Source organism: Aotus nancymaae, unplaced genomic scaffold (genome assembly GCF_030222135.1).
Source record: "Aotus nancymaae isolate 86718 unplaced genomic scaffold, 86718_ANA_hifiasm-v0.15.2.pri h1tg000001l, whole genome shotgun sequence".
NCBI classification, from domain to species: Eukaryota; Metazoa; Chordata; class Mammalia; order Primates; family Aotidae; genus Aotus; species Aotus nancymaae.
The window spans coordinates 12,428,453-12,448,648 of NW_026988412.1; the positions used below are offsets into that span (position 1 = coordinate 12,428,453).

The 20,196-nt window shown below is 39.1% G+C and overlaps 1 protein-coding gene and 1 pseudogene across 3 annotated transcripts in view; one reads left to right on the plus strand and one right to left on the minus strand.

Annotated features, from left to right (window-relative positions):
- Positions 1–20,196, minus strand: part of SPTLC3 (serine palmitoyltransferase long chain base subunit 3) — a 157,418-nt gene that overhangs the window by 89,803 nt on the left and 47,419 nt on the right. For all 3 annotated transcript variants that reach the window (XM_012475016.2, XM_012475012.2, XM_012475022.2), the window contains 2 exons: positions 4,407–4,561; positions 2,371–2,519 (listed from right to left, as the gene is read on the minus strand). In XM_012475016.2, the coding sequence (XP_012330439.1) occupies positions 2,371–2,519; positions 4,407–4,561 (304 nt within the window). The remainder of the gene's footprint in view (positions 1–2,370; positions 2,520–4,406; positions 4,562–20,196) is intronic.
- On the plus strand, positions 2,556–3,383 carry LOC105732791 (centrosomal AT-AC splicing factor-like; annotated as a pseudogene).

Consider the following 20,196-nt stretch of genomic DNA (forward strand, 5'->3'; position numbering starts at 1 on the left):
TTTTAATAGACAAATCTGTTTTCAGGACATTCTAATGTTTTACTATGTTTTAAATGATTCCTTGTTATTTTCTTTTCTATCTTTCCTTTTTTGTTACATGGATTTTATTTTCCTTTTTCCCCTAGAGCATTGAAAACTATTTTTTAAAGCTTTGAGAAGTTATTTTTAAGTAATTAAATGTTCATAAACTTGTAGATTCTCAAGAAGCTATTTTAGTTACTAAAAATTGTTAAACTTCTAGATTTCCAATTTTCCTTGTTAACCCATTTGCACTGTTAAATATTCTCTCTCTTAAGACATGTTTCCCAAATGTTACCTGTGTTCATTAGAATAAATGGCTTTCAGAATCACACTACTCCTAATTCTTGCATGCCATGTTAAGATTATTATTAATGTTGCAGAATACTTTAAATGTGCCCTCTTTATTCATTTCCTAACTGGTTGCTTATATTCATGTTTCAGTCATTCTGTTTGCCTAAAGTTAGTAGGGGTGGCTTCTCTTTGGATCTTTCACTATTTCCTTGAAAAATGTTAAAGTCTTCTTCTTAGAACTTCACCTGGAGAGCTAAATGAAATGTGTAAATATTAAAAACTGGGTGATTCAGAAGGATGAGTAGGTGGAGAAAGAACTTGGGCTGAGTTCAGTACCGAACCTTCATTTCTGCCTAGTTTCTTGGGTTTGCTGAACCTGCAGAGTCAGGGACCCATGTTCCAAATCTGGCTTCCCCTGTAAGGGAACCATTGTCTGTATCAAGCAGCTTTGCTTCAGCCTCTACTGCCTGTGATGGGGTGTGTTCTGTCTCACTGAGCTTAGGGGTTGTTATCAAGAATGTGTCTTCTGCCTGGTCATTAACAACCCTGGTATTGGGTGTCACCAGCACCAGAGGAAATATCCCAAATGGTAACTGACCCTGTGACCCTTATGGCTGGAGGTACTGCTCCAGTCTCTGCCCCATCTCCAAATGGGGCATCACAGGTGACCCAGTCTTTTTAAGTGGCATAAAGTCTCCCGTTCCCTGCCCTTCGCACCCTGTTTACATCTCCAGCACTTATGCCTCAAAATGAAGATAAGATGTTTTTCTTCAGAAATCTGTGCACCCACTATAAACTCTAGAGCTAACTGATTATCTAAGAGGGCCATGTGGTTCATAATTCACTAATATAATTGTAAATCCCTTTTAAATCACATTTTCCTTCAATTCTTAGGCCTAACTGACCTGGTAAACCTTGCATGTGTCACTGGGAGGACGAAGTGCTGTAATAGAGAAAGCTGAGTTAGACTGGAAATGAGGTTGGTTATTTAACTTCCTTGAGTGCATCACTTAGGTGGCATGATCTCAGATTCCTCCTCCACAAGATGAGAATAACACCACCTGTGCTGCCTGTACAGGTTTGTTTGTTTGTTGGTTTTTGTTTTTGTTTTTTTAAAGACGGAGTTTTGCTCTTGTTCCCAGGCTGGAGTGCAATGGCACGATCTCGGCTCACTGCAACCTCCGCCTCCCAGGTTCAAGCAATTCTCTTGACTCAGCCTCCCGAGTAGTTGAGATTACAGGCATGCGCCACCATGCCCAGCTAATTTTTTGTATTTTCATTAGAGACGAGGGTCTCCATGTTGGTCAGGCTGGTCTCGAACTCCCGACCTCAGGTGATCTACCTGCCTCGGCCTTCCAAAGTGTTGGAATTACAGGCGTGAGCCACTGTGCCTGGCCAGTTTTTTTTTTTTTAATTAATCAACGCTCCTCCCCTCTCTCCTTCCCTGTCTATCCTCATGCCAAGAATTGAAAAACACTCTATAAGTGCAAGCTTGCATTATTCTTTCTTCCTGAATTGGAGTGGATTTCCTTCTCACAGATGTTACTCCTTTGAGTTTGAGGAAGAGAAAAACATTTTAGCTAAAAGGAAAATAAAGAGCAGTCTGCTGATCTGCTTCACCTTGTCCATTAATTCATTTGTTCAGTGCAACATTCCACAAGTCCAATCCCTCTTCTCACAAAACTTATGTTCTTAGGAGCAGAGACAGGCCATATACAAATACAAATGCAAGATCATTTTAACCAGTGATGAACATCATTAAGAAAAGTGGAAGAAAGGGCAGAAAAAGACCAGGTAGAGGAGGCACAGTGCTGCTATTTTAGATAATATGTGCAGGAAAAGTCCATTTTTGTCTATTCTGGAGAATTGAAACATGTAGTTAATAAACTGCCTGGCCATAGCATAATGCTTGAAATTTCCCAAAATATCTCTTTCTCTTCCTGTATTTTATAACATCTTTTTAAGGCACACAGTCTAAATATGATCTAAATTTGAGAGGCAGACACAAGGAATCTGAGACCTAACAGGAAAAAATTTCAAAACAGTGAATGTACATACCCATTTCATGTCTGGTGCTGGCCACTCCTGTGCCATACACCTCTAAAACATCCTTTATCGTCTTCATAGACTCATCATACTTGTCTGCGAGACCAAGAAAGTTATAGGAGCCCATGTTGATGACATCTTTGATGATTCTTCCAGTAAACCTGCAGGGAAACATGTAAATGAGCACATAATCCCCTCCCCAGGATTATGCATGATTCAAAAAATCCATGGTGGAAGATTTGGATTCCTGTGAAGGAAAAGAGGATGAGGTGACCAAGGAGATGGCAGCTGAGACCCGTGAGGTGGATCAGAGCTGGCAGGAGGTGGTTCAGTCTGTCCTAAAAGTTGGTTTTCCTTGGAGGATCCAGACCCTCTCAGCCAGTGCCAGACCCAGAAGAGAGTTCTTCAGCCCCTGGAAGCTGGAAAGGGATGAACAGCCAAGCAGCTGCCAGCTCACAGCAGCCTTCCAACTTGGACCTGCCACAGCTCCAGAGCTTGACTGGATGGAGACAGGACAATCTCTGATATTCATTGGCCATAGGATATACTGAGTTGGTAACATCCACTCAGGTGCCACACCTCCCTGGATGATCCAAGATGAAGAATGCATCCCTTTGAACCAACAAATAGGACCGTCCTGTAAATAATTTCTTAAAGAAAAGGAGAAGGAGAAGTTGAAGAAACTTTCCCCAAACTGAGTTGGGGACAACTTTGATCACAGCTTCAGGACCAGTGCAGGCTGGCTGCCCTCTTTTGGTCTCATCTGGAATAATGGATACTGCTGGCAGTCCAGGCATCAATTCAAAACTAAAGCTGCAGCAGTGATTCCCTAATGCTCTGCCAACTACCATGAGGCTAAAAGCAAAGTCAGCAAACCCCTACCCACTGTAATTCCTTCCACCAAATTCTTTATCATTGTCTTTCTTAGGAAACAGACATACCCATCCATTTGATTTAATAAAGTTTTATTTTTCCAAATGTAAACAAAAAAAAAATTATCCTAGTGCTGAAGAGACCTTAGGTCTGGCCCAAATCATATCTTTTCTCTCTTATTAACTAGCACTGTTGTCAGCATAAAGAAAAAGAAAGAAAACCTTGTCATTTGAAGCAATTTGGATAGAACTGGAGGCCTTTATATTAAAAGAAATAAGCAAGGCACAGAAGTCAGATATCATATTTTTTAACCATAATGTGAGAGCTAAAAAGGCAGATCTCATGAGAGTAGATTGATTGTTACCAGAAGCTAGAAAAGGTAGGGAGGAGGGAGAGAGAAACAGAAGCTGACTGACAGGTCCAAAGATACGGTTTGATAGAAGAAATAAAACTCAGATCAGTAGGGTGACTGTGGTTTACAAAATAATGTATGGTCTATTTCAAAATAGCTAGAAGAGAATAATTTAAATGATTCTAGTACAAAGAAAAGACAAATATTTAAGGTGATGGATGCCCCAAGTACATTTATTTGATCTTTACAATTTATATGAATGTATTATCATATGTACTCCAAAATAATGTACATCTATTATGCATCAAAAAAGTTGTTAACAAAAAAATCATTTCCCCTAAGAGAAAGGTAAGCCCATAATGAAGTTGGGCAGAGCATTGGAGAAGGACACCGTGAGCCATGGATTGTTACTTAGCCCTGGTTTTCTTGGGCACTGATTTCCATGACACCTATGCTCTGGTTTAAATTCTAGCAAGAGCCTTCTAATGGAACGAGAGCCATGGTCATCACTGTCTCATTCAGCTAGAAGTAGGAGAGTACAATTTGTCAATAAAGCTGAAAGGGGTCTCCCTGGCTGGCTCTGTGTGTCCTGCACCTTCTGACAGAGGTCTTAGGTTAATTACAATATAAAAAAGCCACTCTGGTAGCTACTTAATTACTGTGCCTTCCTCTAGTGGCATTAGGAGGGCTTGCAAATGGCTACATGATGCAAAACTGACGGCTTCCAAGCCTTTGATTTTTCAGATTTGTCATCTAGTGCCCATGCTAGGATTTCCTTGAAAGGATTTTCTTTCCACCAAGCCCCTCCAAGCGGCTGCCTCACCTAAACGTCCAGTTATAGTCATCCGACACTCTCTCCATCACATCAAACAGAGGCCCTGGGGCGCTGCAGATGGGCCGGTTCCAGTTGTCTCTGATTCGCATGTAAAGGTTCCGTGTATAAAAATTTTCAAAGTCTTGATACAGTGGCACAAAATCCTGTTAGAACAGAGGTAGAAGGTTATCTTTGGTTCTTTGCTTTTTGGATTTCATTTGCAATTGAAGCAGGGAAGAAGACCTGGAAGAGCCGTGCAAATAACACATCTGCAGATATATTTGGAGCAAAGGTCAGTAGGTGAAGTAAATCTGTGAGGCCAAAGAACATGCCTTTTAGTGGGGGAATGAAGACATGTGATGAATAGGGGCAACAAAGATGTCAGTGCAATACAAGCCCCAGAGCAAGCGGAGACAACAAATCCCTACAGTTTCTCTAAGCGTAATGACAGTGTCTATGTCCAGAGCAGTTTCATTGGAAAAAAGTGGTTGAGATAATCATGTGTTTTTAACTTTTTTGAACATGAATATATCCTTTCATTGTGTTTTTAGAAGTGGGGATGAACTTGAACTGTCGGACCTGCTGGCAAAACTGTTATTGGGGGTTGGCTGGCTGTTACATGGCCCCTGGGCCTGGAAACTGATCAAAGGAGCTCGTGGAGGCAGTGAGCCTTCTCACAGCTGAGGTAACAACACTGAGTTGCTGTATAGAGTGTAATTCATGACCAAAGGAATCTGCAATCTAGCTGAGGCTTAAAGCAAGGCATGTCTAATGTTGTCATTTGACTCTTAACAGTTCCCTCTTCCCATTTAGAAAAAAAAGTACAGCTTGCCGCCAGTGCTCATTTAATTTTACATAAATATGCTCTTTGAGGCTGAAGCAAATCTAACTGATTTTCAATTTGAAAATAAAATATACAATCTGTTTTTGGAATTAGTTCTAAACAGAACTAACATCAGAATCATGTGCATCAGAACAATCTATTTCGGAAAAATCAGATTCATCAAATGAATCTTTGACCAACAACTACTCAAGAACGACGCTAACAGCATTGCCTGGGAATGCTACGTCTTCTGGGGTTTGACATTTTCTGCTATCTATGGTGTTACTGTATTATATAAGTAGAAATACTACTACTAAAACCAGGATGCTACAAATAGAATGACATCTTTGGTTTTCAAAGTCGATATTCTGGAATGATATGAAAATAATAATACAAGCGAGATATTAATAGTTCATGGCAAAGTTTTCTTAGGATAAATACTGCAGCCTCAAGATTCTCCCATGAGTATTCTTGGGGCAAGCAGGAAGAAAGTTAATCCAAGGCAGAAAATGCAGAAGTGGTAACTGTGGTCTAAGTCAGGTACTCTGGGCATTTCATGGGATTACAGCAGGAGGGAGAGTCCCCCTTTGCTGGAGGAATCAGGGAAGCTTTGTGTAGGAGAGTCCTTGGAGATGGGTGCCAAGGCAAAATGCAATTATTATGGGCAGGGATCCTTGGGGAGTTCTCAGGGGAGTAAGTTTGTATGCTGGGAATGTGGAGTACATTTGGGGGGAATGAATAACAATAAAATATAATGCATACGCTGTCACTCTTTGCTCAGGACTTACAATGGCTCCCACCTCACTCCTGGTTTGAGGTTCTAACTCATATGGCTTCCGGTTACCTCTCTGACCTTGTTCCCTAATGACTCCCTATAGCGTGGGTGAGGCTTCAATGTCAGCTGGGCACAGACAATGGGAACCTTGAGCAACCGAAGTATCTGCAGGAAGAGCTCATCCTTTATGCTTCAGGTAATGAGGGGTCACTGAATAATTGGGAGTGAGCGTTCTCATTTTCCCTCCTATGCTCTCGGAGCACTTGGCTCTCCTTTCTCTTATTAATAGGAGCTGATTTCTCGAGGGAACAAGAAGACCACGGGGAGTGCCTTTGTGGATGATCTTATGCTACTGCTTTGCCCACTCGTTCTCTGCGCTGGTTCATCGCATTAGATAATATAGAGAATAGGCAGGTTTTGATGGCAGGTGGCCGCATCCAAGACACAGACCATTCTGTCACTTCATCCTTTGGTCCTTGATGACGATAGCATCATTTCTTGGGGAAAATGTATAATTTTTTTTTGTAGGAAAGAATGTACATAAGCATATACTGTCTGAATTTGAAGGATGGTTGGACAGTTCTACATTTTAAAATCTTACCTTGAATGCATTTTCTTTAAGTAGCTGTGATGTAGGTTTTGTTATGATTTAAAGCTCCAAGTTTGTGATAATCAATTATACCCTTTATATGTCTTTCTCACAGGGAAGGGGACAGATTTTTGAGGCTACAAGATTATATAATTCTAGAAAACTCATTCTCAAACTGTTTCTTCTTTGATTCAATACATTTTTTTCAGACTTACTGCTTTGTGAATTATTCTATATCCCCAAATGTTATGTTCCTCTATTTATAATTTTAAAAGCCTTATTTGAAATGATAATCTATAAACTCATCCTATGAAGAGAAAAGAGAGAAGTAGGTCTGTAAGTAATATTTCTAGCCTCTGAAGAGGATTATAGTTTTAGGTTTTATGAGGAATCTTATCCAAAATAAAGTAGCAGTTGGTTTTTTAGAGAAGGAGGCAAGAACCAAAATATTCTGTCTATAAAATTAAAATCAATTTCAGATTTGGGACCACAAGATGCATAGGGCACCAGGGGTAGAGGAGCCACAACAATCACAGAGCAGGAGTCCCTAACCCCTGGGCTGCAGACAGGTACCAGTCTGTGGCCTATTCGGAACCAGGCCACACAGCAGGAGGTGAACAGCAGGTGGGCGAGCATTACCACCTAAGCTCCCAGCTCCATGTCCTGTCAGATCAGCAGTGGCATGAGATTCTCACAGGAGTGCAAACCCTATTGTGAACTGCGCATGCAAGGGGTCTAGATTGTGTGATCCTTATGAGAATCTAATGCCTAATGATCTGAGGTGGAACAGTTTTATCCTGAAACTATACCCCTTCACCTCACCTGGCTTTCGGTGGAAAAATTATCTTCCACAAAACTGTCCCTGGTGCCAAAAAGATTGGGATTGCTGTTGTAGAGCTCAAATATCCACTTGGCCCATGAGGAGAATCAGGCCTGGAAAGGTGTGTGACTTAAACTCTGATCAGCCTCGGACCTCACCCACTACCCTAGACAGTCACTTCAGAGTGGTCTCCGTCATACCTAGCTTCCCTCCAAAACAACAGGGATGACAAAAGCCCTGGCCCATGATATGGAAAACTAGGACCAGCAGGTCGCCAGACTATATATTGTAGGAGTGTCCTTTAGTCATAGGGAATTTGGCGTTGGCTTGAAAAAATAGCCCATGGCTTCCCCAGACTATGCCACATGAAGATGCATTGTCATGGCCACCTAAGAGAAGGTTGGAAAATACTTCATCCTGTCTGACCTCTCCATCTCCTGACTCAGAGATTCAGAATTTATACCTATGTAGAAATGGACAGCTGGCTCTTCACTGAGATAAATGCTTTGAGGGCAAGATACAGGGATTCTAATATATTCTGTGGGGTCAGAAAAGACTTCCTTCTAGGGAATAATCTTCATTTTCAATAGAAATTTTATAAAGTAAGTACTTGTAACTCCTCTGCAAAAAGGAAGGGCTAATTTTTTTTTAAAAGTACTCAGAGTTATTTCTTTGTGCATGACATAAATATTAACCCAGATCTGATATTCAACGTCAGTAACCTACATGTTCCTGAGAGGGCCAATTTTGTTCAGAGACCTACTTAGAATTAAAGATCTGATCAGTGAATGAACTGACTTGCTTTTAGGCATGGTCCTCCTCTTCTTCCCACCTGTGAGATTTCCTGTCTGGGTGTATTTCCACTCCACCCCATTCCTTTAAACAGCCAGGAGCTTTCTTTAGGAGCAGCCAACACCTTCCAAAGGTCAATGTCCTCTAGCCTCAGAGAAGCTTCCCACAGCATTTTAACTAAACCAGAAAATGAAGCTGGACTTGATATTTCAAAAACAAAAGCATTGCAATAGGATATATCTTTATTTATCTATAGACTTAATTTGTCATTTGGTTTGCTCACCATCTTTATTTTGCTTTCTGAAACAAATGGCTAGATGTGATAGAAAATACCAGGCCATAAAAACACAATCATTTTGGAGAATGGAGTGGAGAAAGAGGTGAGTTAAACCCAGCAAGACCCACAAAAATAGCATTGTTTCTTCTACAATGTGATCATCTTTATTTTTCCACCTTTATATTTGTATGATAATTTATAATTTTCCAGGTGTTATAGATATTTCCATCAAACTTTTATAGATAAGTTGATGGAAAGTCAGAAAACTTGATTGGACAAAATGGGAATTATTAATATTTCCAGTTCCCAGACCATGCTCTTTCCAATAAACCCTGCTGCAAGGCTTGACATTTGTAAGAAAGTGAAAAGAGCATATCCATAGTGCACTGCTAAAACTACCACCAAATTTGGAAGCATATCCCTTGTTGAGTGAGAAAGAATCTTTATCAAACACAAAGTTACTCATTTGTGTCTACATTGACACTTCTGTTGTCACCGAATACTTGTTTTATATAATTGTCCTTTTGAGAGCCAGCTGTTTCTAAGGTAGAACTTAAAATAATAACAAAATATGTTTATACTTTCCTTTTGTTAATAAGGGTAACTATATTTACTGTGGTTCTTTGAAGTATAAGAAACCTAACATAAAGATAGCCAAATTTAATTTTTATTCTTAAAGAATTAGTTATTAAATGCTTAGAAAAACCATCAGGAATGTCATTAATGAATCAGAAATATGAAACAGTCACAAAGACAGACATAAGTAAGATCTGATCACTGGGGAAATTAAACCACAGGAAACCATGGCTCCTAATATTGGCAGAGAAGACTGGCATGGATGTAAGCTAATAAAGGCAGCTTCAAGTTAAGAGTGAAGAGCTATAGCAAGTTGACATTCATGATGAGGGTAGATTCCTTCATCCTCTTCCTATTGGACTAATAAGTAAGAAGTGGTAATATTGGCCACAGGACAAAGCTTTGTGGTGGGCAGCAGGAAGTGGAGGGAAAAGCAATGCCTCAGTGTACAGAAATGGAGACCCCACGTAACAAGAAGACAATCTGCCAGCCCTGGAAACTCATCCTGTTCCACTTCTACAGTCACTTTCAAGACAGGTGAACATGAAAAAAATATATATATATATCGAAATGACATTTTTATATAAACATAACAGAACAATGTGCCCACTTAAAGAATAAACAGTTCAAAAAATAATGGCCATGACAAAAAGGCAAATTAATAAGCTAGAATATTATATTGATTTTTTTATAAGACAGCGTAAGGACAAATAGAAAATATAAAGGGAAAGTCAAGAGATATATATATAGGGCAGATTCAGAAGAAAAAACATCTCTCTAATAGACATGGCAAGATTGAAAGAAGGAGATTAAGGAGGAAAGGAAGAGAAGGAGGAGAGAAAGAAGGTGAGCTATAAGAAGGAAGAGAAGGGAGAAATTTCTAGAGATGAGGAAAGATTTGAATTTTAAGATATAAAGAGTCCATCAGGTACTGATTAAAGCAAATAAAGTTTCACACTTCATAGAAGAGAATAAGAATCAGATTGCTTAACGCTTGAACTTAAAATTCTGTACTCTTTCAAGTCAGCAATCAAATAAAAACAAAAATACACATTTTTCAGCATTAGCAAAAAGTCACGGGTTTAACATCCACAGGCATTTTCTGTAATAACTGAGAGTGCACTTCCTGATTTTGAAATACAGTACAAAGCTACAGTAATCAAGTGGCATGGTACTGGCATAGAAACAGACAGATAGGCCAATGGAACAGAGTAGAGAGCCCTGGAATAAATTCATGCATTTACAGTAATAGATCTTTGACAAAGGAGCCAATAACACACAATGGGGAAAGGAGAGTCTTTTCAATACATGGTGTTGGGAAAATTGGTTAGACATATACAGAATAATGAAATTTGATTCTTTTCTCATACTACATAGAAAAGTGCACTCAAAATGGATTAAATACTTAAATGTAAGACCTGAAACTGTAACACTATTAGAGGGAAACATAGGGAAAAATCTTTACATTGATCTGGGCAGTGAATTTTTTGCTATGATCCCAAAACACAGGCAACAAAAACAAAAACAAAATGGAAGATGCATCAAACTAAAAAGCTTCTGCACAAGAAAGGAAATAATAAACAGAGTGAAGAGGCAACCTACAGAATGGGAGAAAGTATTTACAAACCCTGTATCTGACAAAGTGTTATTGTCCAGAATATATAAGGAATCCAAACAATTCAGTAGCAAAACAGACAGACAAAGACTTGATTAAAAAATGCGCAAGAGACCCAAACAGCTATTTCTCAAAAAGATATACAAATAACAGGTATATTAAAAAATGGTCAGCATCACAAATCATCAAGAAAATGCAATTGAAAACCGCAATGAGAAATCACCTCATATCAGTGAGAATGACTGTTATTTAGAAGACAGCAGATAACAAGTGTTGGCAAGGATGCGGAGAAAAGAGAAGTCTTGTTCACTGTTGGTGGGAAGGTAAATTGATGAAGCCATTTTGAAAAACAATAGGGAGGTTTCAAAAAAAAAATTAGAATTATCAAATGATCTAGCAATCTCCCTTCTTAGTATATATCCAAAGTAAACGACATCACTATCTCCAAGAGATATTTGCACTCTTGTGTTTATTGTAGCATAACTCACAATAGACAAGATATGTAAACAACCCAAGTGTCCATCATAGATGAATGGATAAAGAAATGTGGTATATATACACAATGGAACGCCATTCAGGCTTAAAAAAGAAGGGCATTTGCAACAACACGGATGCACCTAGAGGACTTTATAGTAAGGGAAATAAGCCAGACGCAGAAAGACATATACCATATGATCTCATTGACGTGTGAAATCTAAAAACACTGAAATCATAGGAGCAGAGAGTAGAATGGTGGTTGCCAGGGCCTGTGGGGGATGGCAAAAATGGGGGATATTGATGAAAGGGTACAAAGTTTCAATAATGTAGCATGAATAAGTTATGGAGACCTAATGTACAGCATGGGGACTACAGTTAATAATATATTGTATACTTGAAATTATTAAGAAAGTAGATACTAAATGTTCTCACCAAAAAAAGAAAGAAAGAAAAAAGGTAACTGTGAAATTATGGATGTTATTTGCTTGATAGTTGTAATTATTTCACAGTGTATATCAAAGCATCATACTGTACAGTATAAACACAATTTTTTAAACGCTCTAATTTTTTTAAAAAGTAAAAAAACTATATATTTATGTTACAAGAAAAACAACTTTACTAAGTATAAAAAGAGAAGTATTTTAAATAAAAAAATAAAAGAAGATATAAATGTAAAACATAAATATGACAGGAATCAGTTTAAACATGTGAGTAATTACAGTATTATAATAGGTTTAACCATATGGAATTGCCTATGTTTGACTATTTTTAACCTATTAAAAACAGCAATTTCATATGGTTTAAATAAGTGTTAATAGAATATATTATTAAAATACAACTTCTGTATTTGTTTAAAATCAATCTATTTGCTGCTTGTAAGAGACATACATTTTCTGGAAATGCTGAAGATAAAGAAATGGCTATTGAAGAAAAACAGGTATATCAATATTAATAGAAGGTAAACTAGAATATAAGGTAAAAAGCATAATAAAAGGAAAAATCCACCAAGAACTATTAGAGCCAAGGACTTTTATGTATCTGATAGTTACACAGAAATATTTTAGGAAAAAAAGAAAACTCTAACAAATTTACAATCACAGTGAAAGGCATTAACATTTATTTTTTAAAAATTCACTAGAGAAAAAAGCCTAGAGGAGTTAAATAACACAATAAGTTTATTGTAATAATTTAAATTGTAATACGGAGGTTTCAAAAAAAATAGAACTACCATATGATCTAGCAATCCCACTTCTTAGTATATATCCAAAGTAAATGACATCAACTATCTCCAAGAGATATTTGCACTCTTGTGTTTATTGCAGCATAACTCACAATAGACAAGCTATGTAAACAACCCAAGTGTCCATCATAGATGAATGGATAAAGAAATGTGGTATATATACACAATGGAATGCCATTCAGGCTTAAAAAAGAAGGGCATTTGCAACAACACGGATGCACCTGGAAGACTTTATAGTAAGGGAAATAAGCCAGACACAGAAAGACAAATACCATATGATCTCACTTATGTGTGTAATCTAAAAACAACAAACCCAAATAGACAATAACAAACCCAAAAGATAATATATACAGTTTTTCATATTGCCCATGAAAAATTCCAAGAAACTCCAGTGTAACTATCAGAAAAGCTGTGAAGGTGGGAATTTATTGAAGTGGCAGCATTTGAGGATAAAACATGAAAATATCCATTGCTTTGCTGTATGCTATCAATAGCTAATACCTATGAGAAAAAGATAGCATTCAAATTATGTCCTGATTAAAAGATTGTGCCCAGTAAGAGAAAATGGTAAGACTTTTATAAAGAAAATTATAAAATGTTACTAAAGAACATAAGAAATACATATAAAATGGAGAGCGATTTCTAAACAGGAAGACTGTTATGAAGACATCACATTTTTCAGAGGTAACCTATAGATTTAATTAAAATGGACAGTTTTTTCCAAATTCTATACCTCTAAAGCTAATTCTAAAGTATACACAGAAAGAAAACCATACAGAATTATCTAAAAACTTGTAGAGTTACCCAAATAATAGAAAAAATAGATAAACATTTCATATAAGTGAGTTAAAAATGAACTAATTAGCCAGGTTTGGTGGCTCACATCTATAATCCCAGCACTTCGGGAGGCTGAGGCAGGCAGATCACTTGAGGCCAGGAGTTTGAGACTAGCATGGCCAAGATGGTGAAACCTCATCTGCACTAAAATACAAAAATTAGCTAGGTGTGGTGGCACATGCCTGTAATGCCAGCTACTTGGGGGGTTAAGGTAAGAGAATCATTCAAACCCAGGAGCCAAGACTGTGTCACTATACTCTAGCCTGGGCGACAGAGCAAGACTCCGTCTTAAAAAAAAAGCTGTCTAATTAATGATATTGGGGAAATTGTTAGAAATATCTTTTTAAAAATTGTCCAGGCGTGGTGGCTCATGCCTGTAATCCCAGCTACTTGGAGGGCTGAGGCAGGAGAATTGCTCGAGCCCAGGAGGCAGAGTTGCAGTGAGCCAAGATTGCGCCACTGTAGTCTCCAACCTGGGCAACAGAGCAAGACTCTCTAAAAAAAAAGGAAAGAAAAAAGAAAACCATTTAATTAATGATATTGGGGAAATTATTAGAAATACCTTTTAAAAAATTGGCCAGGTGTGGTGACTCATGCCTGTAATCCCAGCCCTTTGGGAGGCCCAGGCAGGCAGATCACTTGAGGCCAGGAGTTGGAAACCAGCCTTAGCAACGTGGAGAAACCCTGTCTTTACTAAAACTACAAAAATTAACTGGATATGGCTGTAATCCCAGCTACTCTGGTGGCTGAGGCACTAGAATCACTTGAACTCAGGAGGCGAAGGTTTGCAGTGAGCCGAGACCATGCCACTGCACTCTAGCTTGGGAGACAGAGTGAGATCTGTCTCAAAAAATAAAAATAAAAATAAAAAATTGTTTTTTACCTCACACAGCAAATAGAAATAAACTAGATGGATGGATAGATTTATGGACTAGATGATTAAAATAAACACCCCAAATCACAAAAGTTCTGAATGAAATTATAGCAAAATTTTATAAACATGACTAACACCCCTCCCCAAAGAGATAAAAAAGAACACTAACATCAAAACTAATAACAACAATGAAAACATAAATGTTTGCTATATATGACTTAAGCATTTATGTGTGGCTAAATAGAATGTAAATAGAGTTAAGAGCCAAGAAACAGAATTGGAGAAATATTTTAAACACATTTAGTGGAAAAATTATTGATATAAGAGCACAGAAAAAGAATTCCTCTAAATCAGTTTTCAAAAAGTTTAATAAAATTATGAGCAAAGGGTGGGAACCGCCAGTTTGAGAAGAGTTAAGTGTAAATAACTAAAAAGTATATTTCAAGAAGTGCAGTCCTACTATTAATCAGGAAAATGCAAATTAAGACAAAAATAAATAATGTTCACCCATCAGATTAGTAAAACAATTTTAAATGTTGATAATAATCAACCTGCAATGTGTTGGCAAGGAGGCATGCATTATTAGATAACTGTTTACTGGAGTTGGTCTAGGCAAGTATTTTTGAAAGGCAATTTGGCAGTATGTCTCAGAAGTTAAAATGTGCATGCCTTGGACTCAGAAAGCCACTTCTAGGAATTATCCTAGAATAAATTCATTAGGGCTTGTCTTAACCCACCCTTTCACTGGTTGGCTTTGTGCAAGTGATATGTATGTGTGTAAATATGTATGTGGTTATATTATACAAATAAAAAATGTATTTTATACATATATATATATATATCTACAAATAGATGTTGGTCTCTATTGAATATTCACTGCGGAAGACTGTGATCTGATTTTACCAATGATCTTATTTAGCAAAATATTTCCTGACCTTTGGTATTTTGGGGTTGCCTTCTCAGCCTATGACACATGCTCTGCCAGATACAATTGTGGACAACTTTCACCCCTTCTTGCTTTTTAACCAGAAGATATTTAGATCCAAGCCTGGTTGGGGAGTTGGGGGATTTTGCTGGCCAGTGATTCTGGCTGCATTTAAAGCTATTGGTTTCTTGGTGATAGCTGAGTCAAAGAGTGAGCCATGTGGATACCTGAAGGAGGGCCATTCCAGGCAGAGGACTATGCAAGTGGAAATTACTTGAGGCAGGCATGGGTGGCTGGTGCCTGAGGAATAGCAAGGAGGTCCTAGTGTCTGAAGCAGTGCTTGGGAGTGAAGAGGAAGAAAAGGGATGAAGTTAGAGACATAGCGAGTCTGTGTTCTGCAGAGCCTCTGGCAGCTCTACTTGGAGGGAGATGGGAAGATTGTAAAGGGTTCTGGCCAGACGTGTGCTGTGACCTGACTTAGGATTTTAACCATCACATTTCTTGTTAGTTGAGAAGAGACTGTTGGGTTCGAGGGTGGAAGGAGGGTCATCTGAGGTAAGAGGAGATGGTGGTCTGGACATAGCTTGTAGCAACAGGGATGGTGAGAAGTAGTCTGATAATAAATACACAGTGTTTGAACATAGAACTGGCAGCATTGCTCCACAGATTTGACTTTGGGTGCAAAAGAAAGATCTGAGTCAAAGATGACTCGGAGGTTTTACCCAGAGCACCTGGACTGGTGGAGTTGCCATTTACTTACTTGGAGATTGTGAAAAGCATAGGTTTGTCAGGGAACCTCAACACACAGTTTTGGATGTATCAAGGCTGAATGACTGCTGATGACTGTGAGCTAGAGCACAGGTGGCCTCGATAGGAACCCAGACACCTCCCCTGTGGTGACAGGTGGAAGGCCAGGTAGGTGTTGGAGGGAGCAGGTGGATGTGCTGACCTTTTCCTATTTTCTCAATGAAATAGGAAGTGTGAGACAAAGTAACAAATGTTAGAAGCTATTTTTTCCTTATTTCTGCTTGCCTGCATCATTTCACAAGGCCCCTGACTCTGTGACAATGTGCAGCTTTCTAGAAAGATGCTTCGAAGACAAAACAGGATACAGCGTATGGCCCCCCATGTCTCTTCCCCGAGTCACTGTATTCCTCAAAAGATAAATTACTTCAGAATGTCTGTTATTAAAAAGCTAAATCAATAACAGATGTTGGCAAGGTTGTGGAGAAAAAAGGGATGCTTATACACTGTTGGTGGGAATGTAAATTAGTACAACTTTCATGGAAAACAGCATGGAGATTTCTCAAAGAACTAAAAATAGAATTACCATTTGATCCAGCAATCCCACTGCTGGGGATTTATTATATCAGAAAGATATATATTTATTGTAGCACTATTGACAGACAACAGCAGAGATGTGAAATCAACCCAACAGTCCATCAACTAATGATTGGCTAAAGAAACTGTGGTGTGTAGAGCCGGGTATGGTGGCTCATGCCTGTAATCCCAGCATTTTGGGTAGGCGGCTCATGGGGTCAGGACTTTGAGCACAGCCTGGCTGACATGGTGAAACCCCATCTCTATTAAAAATACAAAAATTAGCCAGGCATGGTGGTGGGTGCCTGTAATGCCAGCTGCTTGGGAGGCTGAGGCAGAATTGCTTGAGCCTGGGAGGCAGAGGCAGTGAGGTGAGATTGCACTATTGCACTCCAGCCTGGGCAACAGAGCAAGACTGTGTGCGCACACACACAATAGAATACTATTCAGACATAAAAAAGATTGAAATCATGTCTTTTGCAGCAACAGGGATGGAATTGTAGGCTGCTATATTAAGTGAAACAACTCAGACACAGAAAATCAAATACCACCTGTTCTTCTAAGTGAGAGCTAAATAATGCATGCACACGGATGTAGAGAGTAAAATGAGAGACACTGGAGAGTCGAAAGCGGGGAGGGTGGGAGGAGGTCGAGGAATGAGAAATTACTTAATGGGTACAATGTACGTTATTCAGGTGATGATTATACAAAAAGCCCATACTTCACCACTGCACAATATATCTACAAAACAAAACTGCAATTTTACCCCTTAAAACCATCATTCTCAGCAAACTGACATAAGAACAGAAAATCAAACACTGCATGTTCTCACTCATAGGTGGGTGTTGAACAATGAGAACACATGGACACAGGGAGGGGAGCATCACACACTGGGGTCTGTCGGGGGGAAATAGGGGAGGGACAGCGGGGGGTGGGGAGTTGGGGAGAGAGAGATTGGGGAGAAATGCCAGATATAGGTGATGGGGAGGAAGGCAGCAAATCACACTGCCACGTGTGTACCTATGCAACAATCTTGCATGTTCTTCACATGTACCCCAAAACTGAAAATGCAATAAAAAATATATATATAAATTCAAAAAATAAATAAAATGGGGCAATCCCCAAATAAATACATAAATAAATACATTTAGTACTTGTCTTTTCCTACATATAAGGTAATGTCTGATGGGATTAGCCATTATGCTTCTGTAAACTATAATCAGATGTTCTCTTGCACCCAAACTTAGATGTGACTTTGCATATACTGAATCTTTACCACTGTATATAAACTCTGAACTGAAATGCTGCATTGGAGCAGTCTGATAGAACCTCTCTGAAGGGCTACTCTGAGGCTCTAGGCCTCAGTTTATGGTCCCCAGGAAGACTGCTAAATAAAACTAACCTTAATTCTTTTTCTGTAGTTGATAGATGCAAGATTATTAGCTGAAAGTCAGGAAGTACAAGAAGTGTTGCTGGTTTGATGGGAAAGAGGAAAGTACGAAGTTGCCAGCTAGAACAGTCAGCGACTGGAGGTCCTAAGTGACAGTGTGATTGGCAGGCAGCACCAAGGGCTATCTCAAGGCTAGTGGTCCTGAATTTGAAGGACAACCAATCAGCATGGGCGTGAGTATCAAGATGAGGCCATTTCGAAGCCCATGGAATTTAAGCTGGTTAGAAGGAAGGAAAAGAGAACCTGGGAGAGGGCAGGAGAATGAAAAGATCTTAAAATCAAGGGATTGTGGGCTCCAAGGGTGGAGTTGTGGGGGTGGTAAAAGAGACATTGGAGGAAGTACTACAGAGAGAAAGCTAGTAATGACAAATGTGTGGGGCAGAACAGCTCATTCCAATGTCCAGCCAAGGTTGTAAAGCATTGATCTGGTATTATCAGCTGCTCATCTGTAATAGTTAACTGCCAAGGTCTACCACAATAAAGTACAGATGGACTGAGACCATCTTTCCTGCAAGGGATAGTAGGATAGTTGTACATGTGAAAGGGGATAGACACCTGGAGGTTTCAAGGGATGGTGCTGCCTGCACCTGAATGCAGGTGATAGCTGAATTTCAAATTGAGAACCTCTAGAATAGCAGTGCTTCTCAAACTTTAACGTGTAGCTGTATCACCTGAGGATCATGGTAAAATGAGTCTGATGTTCTGGACCACACAGAGATCAGATAGGATGGAAACCATTTATTTTGTAAAGAAAGGTAAATTATTAATTTATTTAATTCAATGCCTTTGTCCTGTGGTGCTGTTTGAGCAGTTCTTATAGCAACAGTGGCAAGTGTTGAAGTGTAGGGCTGACATTTGATGTCCATAGCCCATCGTTCAGGACTGAGGCATCTATTCCCCTAGTTGTTAGGAACATTGGAGGCTTACAACTCTATGAGGATTGCCTGAGTCTGAAGGGATCTTCCTCAACTAAGATCCCTGGTGGCAGCTTCTATCAATGTAGGAATCAAAAGATCTAGCCACCTTCCTTCAGCTCAGATGACTCTTGACAAGCCCTCCCATCTCCAGAGCTCCTTGTGGGATTTGTTGAGGCCTTTGCTGGGTCTGCGTCATCTCAATTCACTCCATCCCCTCTTCCCTCTCCAACTGCCCCACTCCTGAGCCATGCTGTTACCTTCTCTGCCTCACAGGTGATGATCCCAGGAGCACAACCCAATAACCTTCCTGCATTCAGGCTACCATCTCAGAGTAGGCTTCCTAGGAAACAGCTTATCATGGGTATTTTTTCTTTTTCTGATAAAATGTAAGAAGTTGCTTTAGAATAACCAAGAAGACTAGACCTGCTGGGTTAATAGAGCAACTATATTGAAAGATTAGAAAATAGATTGTAGAACTGAAGCATAAGCCTTCCAAGAAATGCCACACCTCAATCATTGGATTGAGCCTTTGTCTCAGTGCTCTGAAATGTGCTGATTTATTATGAATTAGTTGCTTGTACCTGGTGAGCAGGCAGGTTGGTCATATGAGCCTCTAAAACAGTGCAGATGGTGTGGCGAGGGGCCATGGAGATCACTGTGAGAATGCCCAAGGAGAATTCCCCTTCGAGTTCCTTTTTCTCAGTTTCATTATCAGCTCTACTAGGACCAGGGAAACCTGCATCTCTGGAAGCATGCTGAATTGCCTCTTGTTTGATTTAACTGTTTCTTTATCCTTTATCATTCAAGAATCTTTATGTCCTCAAAGCTGCCTGTGGCCATCATTTTGCCAACAGAACCATTTCATTGTGATGGATGTGATGTTACTATCCAAATGTAACATCTGATGTATCTGCCCAAACTAGAATTTGAGATTCCCCTATTTTCCTCCTTCCATCTTATCTTCTGTACACTCAGCCACCAAGACTTGTTGATGTCTTGTCTAAATATGCTCTACAATTAATTTTCTTTTCCTTCCATCTGCCTCTTTCCTAGTTCAAGCACAAATAATCTTTTTCTAAACTACTATTAACTGTTTTTCTTGTCCCTTGCTTTTAGCCTTGAATTGGGACTCTGTCTCTGAAATCTATTAAATTCTCTGAAGTTCTTCACTTTCTTTTCATCCTTTCTCTTTTTCTCTATGGACTTTCCATGGGAGTTCTTCTCTACTTCCCTGGCTTTGATTACTGTTGATATGCTGAAGATAAACTGAGTATGCTACAATACCCCACTGAGACTTTTTCCGGAGGTCCAGACCTTGAAGTTTAGCTGCCGGTTCTTTAAACTCAACTTGTTAAAAAATGAGTTGACCACTTTCTCCTTCCAACTGGATCTTGCTCCTCTATTCCCCATCTCAATGAATGACACCACCTTCTGTCATAAACCTGGATATGGTCTTTATTTGTCAATCTCCCTATTTCCTTAAGTCAAATCA